Source organism: Mandrillus leucophaeus, unplaced genomic scaffold (assembly GCF_000951045.1).
Source record: "Mandrillus leucophaeus isolate KB7577 unplaced genomic scaffold, Mleu.le_1.0 Scaffold554, whole genome shotgun sequence".
Lineage (NCBI taxonomy): Eukaryota > Metazoa > Chordata > Mammalia > Primates > Cercopithecidae > Mandrillus > Mandrillus leucophaeus.
Window position 1 is genome coordinate 75,262 of NW_012105964.1, and position 6,000 is coordinate 81,261.

Sequence of the window (6,000 nt, forward strand, 5' to 3'; positions counted from 1 at the left end):
CCGGGAGGGGGAGGTTGCAGTGAGCCAAGATCATACCACCACACTCCAGCCTGGGCGACAGAGCAAGACTCCATCCAAAAAAAAAAAAAAATGATTAACTGAATTACAACAGGAAACATCTCCAGTGACAGCCCAGCTTGCTCCAGGTCCCAGTGGGCGAAGAGAGCATCTCATCCCTACTTCCTTCAACTCTGGACTTAACAGGTAGCTACCCTAAGGTGCCCTGGCAAAGTGATCTGGACCTTGGGATTTCTCCTTTCAGGACTGCCTAAAGAAGAATGAATAGTTGCCAAAGGAAGAAGCAGTAATCAGGAACCCTGTCTGTAAATGTAGCTAATTTCTATTTAATTGGCGAGTAACTACATTTAAAATAAACACTGGTTGGTAATCAAAAACAGGAGGTTAAAGGATAGGCCATTGCAGAAGTCAGAGAGAATTACTAGGCCAAAACAAAGCTGGGGGAGAGTGGAGAGACTCGCTGCTTCAGAGAAAACGTGGTCAGGAGAGGAATTGTCGCTGCTGTGGGCCTCACAGATCTCATAAAGATTTATATCTGGTTTTATTTGTGTTTGTTAGTCATCAACGAAACTGATTTTAATCACCAACTGGTCTTTAATTATAAAGCATTCATTCCTTTATTACATAAAAATTAAAAACACATGTAAGAGGCAATTTTTAAACTATCAAACGGGATGAGTTTGGCACATCCTTGTGCAACCCCAGAGAAAGAGGCAGAGATTGGACCGGTTTCCAGAAAACCCTTCAGCTCCCCAGGCATTTGCTGAACCCCTGGCTGCTGGCAGTATGGGATTTCAGGCAACCGCGGAGACTGCTCCCCTCCAGGAGAAGAATGTGCAATCCGCAGAGCTGGGTTAAGGCACATCCGCTGCCAAACTGTCTCCAGCATGTGTAATCCCTGCTTTTCGGCACCACCCAAGATGTACTAATGCGTCTTGTAAAGACTCACTCCCGTGGCCTGTGGGGTTCGGCATTGAAAGAGAGGGTGGGAGAGGAAAGGAAAGAGAAGGGGAAAGGGTAAGAATGGCTGAGTGAGATCCCTAGGCTGTGAGCAAGTTCTTCAAATGGAGTTTTCCTTTGAGGCAGACATTTTCCAGTTAAACTTTAAACTCAAACGCTTGTCCTATTTATCTCCAAAATGCAGGCTATGTGTCTCCCTCCTAATTAGCATGAAATTATTTCTTCTTTTTCCTTCATTAGAAATTAGGATTGATTTTTTTAAAGATAAAATTTGTATTCCTGCTTAATTTTTAGACTCATTTGGAAGCAGTGCATTTTTATCAGAGGGACTGAAAAGCCTTTCGAGAATCAGTCAAGAAAAAGGAACGTGCATGAGCGTCACGGTGAGTAGCACTTCTCATCAAACTAGCTGCCCAGGGGTGTTAAAGTGCTTTCTAAAAAGGGAACTAACAGGGCTGCTCACCATTTACTGTTTTCTAAGAGCCTTAGCTAAATTAATCATAGCACACACCAGCCCTGTAAGGTAAAATGATTCCTGGTGTTTTGGAAGCAATCAGCGATCCACAAAAAGGGAGGTAATGTCCCCCAGAACCAAGATTAAAACTCCGACGTTGAGGGAATCTCCATTCCCTTCCTGTCATCAAAGGCCAGCTTGTTTGTGTCCAAGCAGGGTCTTGGGTGAGCCAAGCTCTGTTAAAGTGGCCACAGGAATGAGAGGCCACCACACAAGTGAGGATACTGGAGACAGTCCGTCTTCTGGGGCTGTGTGAATGCAAGTTTAGTGGTGGGGGCTGTCACATTATAAGTGGACAGGTGTGAGTCCCAGGCCTCCTGCTGGGAGACTCAAACCCAGCTGAGGCTTGCCCAGGAGGGGCTGGCTGCATCCTGGGCCACCCACACACTGGCAGGCCTGTGCACATGGAGGCCAGTTCCCTTCCTGCATTAGCCATGGCATGGATTCCTAGTCACATCTGTACAGCCAGAGCAAAAGCCTGTAATTTCCATAGAATCCAGTTCCTTGAGTCAGAACTCCAGATAAGTGTTTGTTTTATTTTTCTTTACAGGTCACATCATGTGATTGTGGGGAAAGCCTGGCCTATCATGGAGGGAAGAGACTGGGTGAATTATTTGAAAAGTAAGCCTGTGAATTGCTGTGGAGGAACAACAGCCTGCCGCTTATCTGGAGCCTTTCCAAGGAAAAGCAAAGGGGACCCCAGAAGGCTTCCTGGGAGACAGTTTAATTCTGAAAACAAAGCAGTACTTCACCTCTTGTGTGTTGGGTAGAGCTGTAAAACAGAACACAGTCAAAATAGTCATTAGGGCCACATCAATGTCTGCCCAAAGTCAGGCGGGCATTCCCAGGAAGCTGGGGGGCTGTGGCAGTTGCACACGTCAACCTCCTTTCTCCATTGTCACACAGCAGAAGAGCGTGTTCCATTCCACTGAAGTTGGGGTGGGGGGGTTGAATAATTGATTGACTGAAAACTGGGGGCCTGAGTTAGATGGTAAACAAGTTTAGAGTGCTGCTTTTTGTTTCTTTTTAAAGTTCTGTTTGTTTTATATATTGACGTGCTTAAAATATATTTTAAAAATTCAAAACACCCCAGAAATTCAGCAACTTGAGGAGACAACAGTGACGAGCATTTTATGGCAACATTTGGACACTTGAAAGATTATTTCAGGAACCTTAATGCTGATAAATGAGAGAAGGGACAACTTCTAACTATAACATGTCGGCACCTGAGTACAGAGATCAAAACAAGAGCGAGCATTTCAAATTCATATTGTGAAGCACCTACAAAAAGATTATTCTGTCAGCCTTCACAATGTGGACAGTTCATCTTTTCATCTTATCAAATAAAAATATACCCAAATTCTTGAACAGGCATTCAGTTAGGAAAAGGGGGGGTGGTGATGAAATGTGTTCTCATTCAGTAAACACTTTGCAGATATTTCTAGTCAAAGATCCCTGTGGTCTAGGCTAGTGAGAGAAAAACGTGCCCTCTGCCCAGTGACAGCGGCTTCACGGGGATCAGCTTTCACCAATGCAGGCAGGGGAACAAAGGGCAGCTTCATCTGCCTGCATCCCACAGGCCCTTGTGCAGAGGAGTTCCATTTCAGTGCCCATCACATGACCTCTCAGGCCAAAACCCTTTTCAATAATTCTGATTTTGAATATCAAATGGAAATGAAAAGTACATTTAGGAAGGAAGGGCTCTATCCTTATTGAAGAACACGCTCTATGCAAACAGGTTGGGCAGGCACTAGTTCTTGTAGAGCTGTGGTTCTCAGCTTTGGCAACACGCTGGATCACCTCCTCTAAAAGGTACCGATGCCTGCTTTCCTCCCTCCGCTGCCCCTAAAGAAAGTAGAATTTAATTGCTCTAGGGTGTGGTCTGGGCATCAGGATTTTTTTTTTTTTTTTTTTAAGACAGTCTCACTGTGTCGCCTAGGCTAGAGTGCAGTGTGCAATCTTGGCTCACTGCAGGCTCTATCTCCCAGGTTCAAGAGATCCTTCTGCCTCAGCCCCCCTAAGTAGTTAGGATTACAGGCACACACCACCACACCAGGCTAATTTTTGTATTTTTTTGTAGAGATGGGGTTTCACCGTGTTGCCTAGGCTGGTCTTGAACTCCTGAGCTCAAGCAGTCCACCCGCCACAGCCTCCCAAAGTGCTGGGATTACAGGCATAAGCCACAGTCCCTGGCCAGCATCAGGATTTTTAAAAGCTCCCCAAGTGTAGTCAAGGTTGAGAACAGTTGCTATAGAGTGATTTAATACAGCATTCAAGGCCTCTCACAATCTAGCCTCAGCCTAATTTTTCCTTCCCCCACCCCATCTCAGCCTGTACATAAGCCACAGAGACATTCTCACTGGTCTCTGAATGTACTTGGCTCATTCATATTTCCAGGCTGTCTTGCACATACATTGTCTGACTCTGGGCACCTAAGGAAAGCTCAGCTCCAGTGTCCTCTGCTCTTCTGTGAAACCTCTCCCGTCAAGCCCACCTTCACTACTAGGTCACTCCTTGCTCCTTGATCAGATGGAAGAATGCTTTGTGCATGTCTCTGCTGGAGCCCTTCTCACTTGACATTAAAGATACCTGTATCCAGGTCAGCCCACTCCTCTTCCCCAATAGTATGTGGATGCTTTGTAGTTTCAGCACAGGGCTTGGTTTCTATGAATACTTACTGAGTGAATGAATGAATGAATGAATGAATGAATACCAATCTTGTACATTGTTGATGTTCACCACATTGAACCCAGTTCTCAAACCAGGATCACTTGGGAGATTCTGAGTCAGTAATTTGAAGGTCTGTATCATTCTTACTCAAAGTGTAGTCCATAAGCCAGCAGTTGTTATATTATCTGGAAGCTTGTTGCAAATGCAGAATATGTATTTCAACAAGATCCTCAGGCAATTCATATGCACATTACACTTTGAGCTATATTTTTAACAAGCTCCCAGGTGATTCCTTTGTAGCCTGGCTGCCGACTCGCATTTGGTAACCACTGTTCTAGACCTTCATTTACTGAATGGAGTGGTCCCTGTGTGATTGCCTGCAGGTTTCTTCTAGTCTCCCATTTTTCTTCCTAGTTAACAAAGCCCAAATTTTATTTTGAAGGGTGATCAGCCCTTCACCCACCAGGCCTTTGCTCAGGGAAGCTTGATCCCACCTTTAGACCCCATATTGGGACTGAGTAGTCCAAAGGCATATCCCATTCCCCTGGTCAGGGATTAATTTAGGGGTAGACATGTGACCAAATTCAGGTCAATAAAATGTGAGTCTGCAGAGGCAATCTAGAAAAAGTGTCCTCTTCCTTAAGAGAAAGCCACAGAAGGGGGAAAAAAAATGTCTCAGGACATTGTCCTGCCTAAACATGATGCCTTGGACATTCTGCTTCTGTCTTGCTACCTGCAACACAAGGAAAGCCAACACTGAGGGGTCACAGCAGAGGGACGGAAAGCACCTGGATCTTATGACATTGTTGAGCTCTTTTGTCTCTTGACTTCTAGTTATGAGATGTAACTATTTTACTGTTAAAGTCATTTCTGTTCCTTGCAACCAAAAGCATTCATTGTTATACTGAATATAGTACCATATTTATTCAATCAATAAATGCCTGGCAAATACCCACGTGTGAGTAATTGTAGTTTGTCTCCCAGCTATTCTTTCAAGTAAAAGTGATGTTCCATGACAAAACTGGCTAGTTTAGCTTGTAACACAAACAACTGCACAAGTGCTTTTTCCTTGAGACAAATATTGTACTTTCATATGCGACAGATGTATGTGCTTTATGCATGTTCCCATTTCATAACACAGAGTATTAGAAACATGTATGCTTCAGGGTTGAGATCTCATAAAATGAGTAGTTTTCACAGCTTCATTGAGGACACTCTTAAATGAAACTGGCAGGGTTTTTTTCTTGAGTACTATGACATGGGTGGCAGTAAAGAATACAATAGCTATTAATATAGTTTGGTGCTACTGCCTTGAAATATGCTAAGGCATCAGCAGTTTTCATCATCGTTGCTTTGATAGTATCAGTGCAGGTGTCAATACAGTGAAAAAGGTAAATGGCATCTTGGTGTGATTATGGAAGTAGATTGATCTAATGAACCACCTGAAGTAGCCTTGGCCTTCCCAGGGATCTTAGAGAACTGCTATAGTGGTGATTACTTGGGCAATAAAGTCTCTTAGGAGAAGTTATGGATACAAAATGGTTATTGTTGAGGCCTGGAAGATACTGAATTATGTGCCATATCATGGTTCTGACTCCTTTATTTGGGTCAATGTCACTATTGCCTCAGTGATTGCCAGCACATGAGGCTGGTAACAGAGGAGTCCTAGGAGTATCCAGGTGCTGAGGTGCTTGTGAGGCCTTAGGATGGAGGGCACAGGAAACGGGCTCACCCAGTGCTACCAGTTACAGACTCATTCACAAGACTGTGAATCCACAACTAAGTTCTTTATTTCCCTCTTCAGCCTGTCAGCCAATTTATCTTTTACTCAGCTTAGA

General features: G+C 44.1%; 1 protein-coding gene across 1 annotated transcript in view; it reads left to right on the forward strand.

Annotated features, from left to right (window-relative positions):
- LOC105552399 overlaps nucleotides 1–5,120 on the forward strand; it is a gene marked incomplete at its 5' end in the record, with an annotated part of 75,293 nt that extends 70,173 nt beyond the window's left edge. Inside the window, 2 exons of the mRNA XM_011998066.1 lie at nucleotides 1,273–1,361; nucleotides 2,043–5,120. Of these exons, the coding sequence (XP_011853456.1) occupies nucleotides 1,273–1,361; nucleotides 2,043–2,117 (164 nt within the window). The remainder of the gene's footprint in view (nucleotides 1–1,272; nucleotides 1,362–2,042) is intronic.
- Between the last annotated feature and the right edge of the window lie 880 nt (nucleotides 5,121–6,000).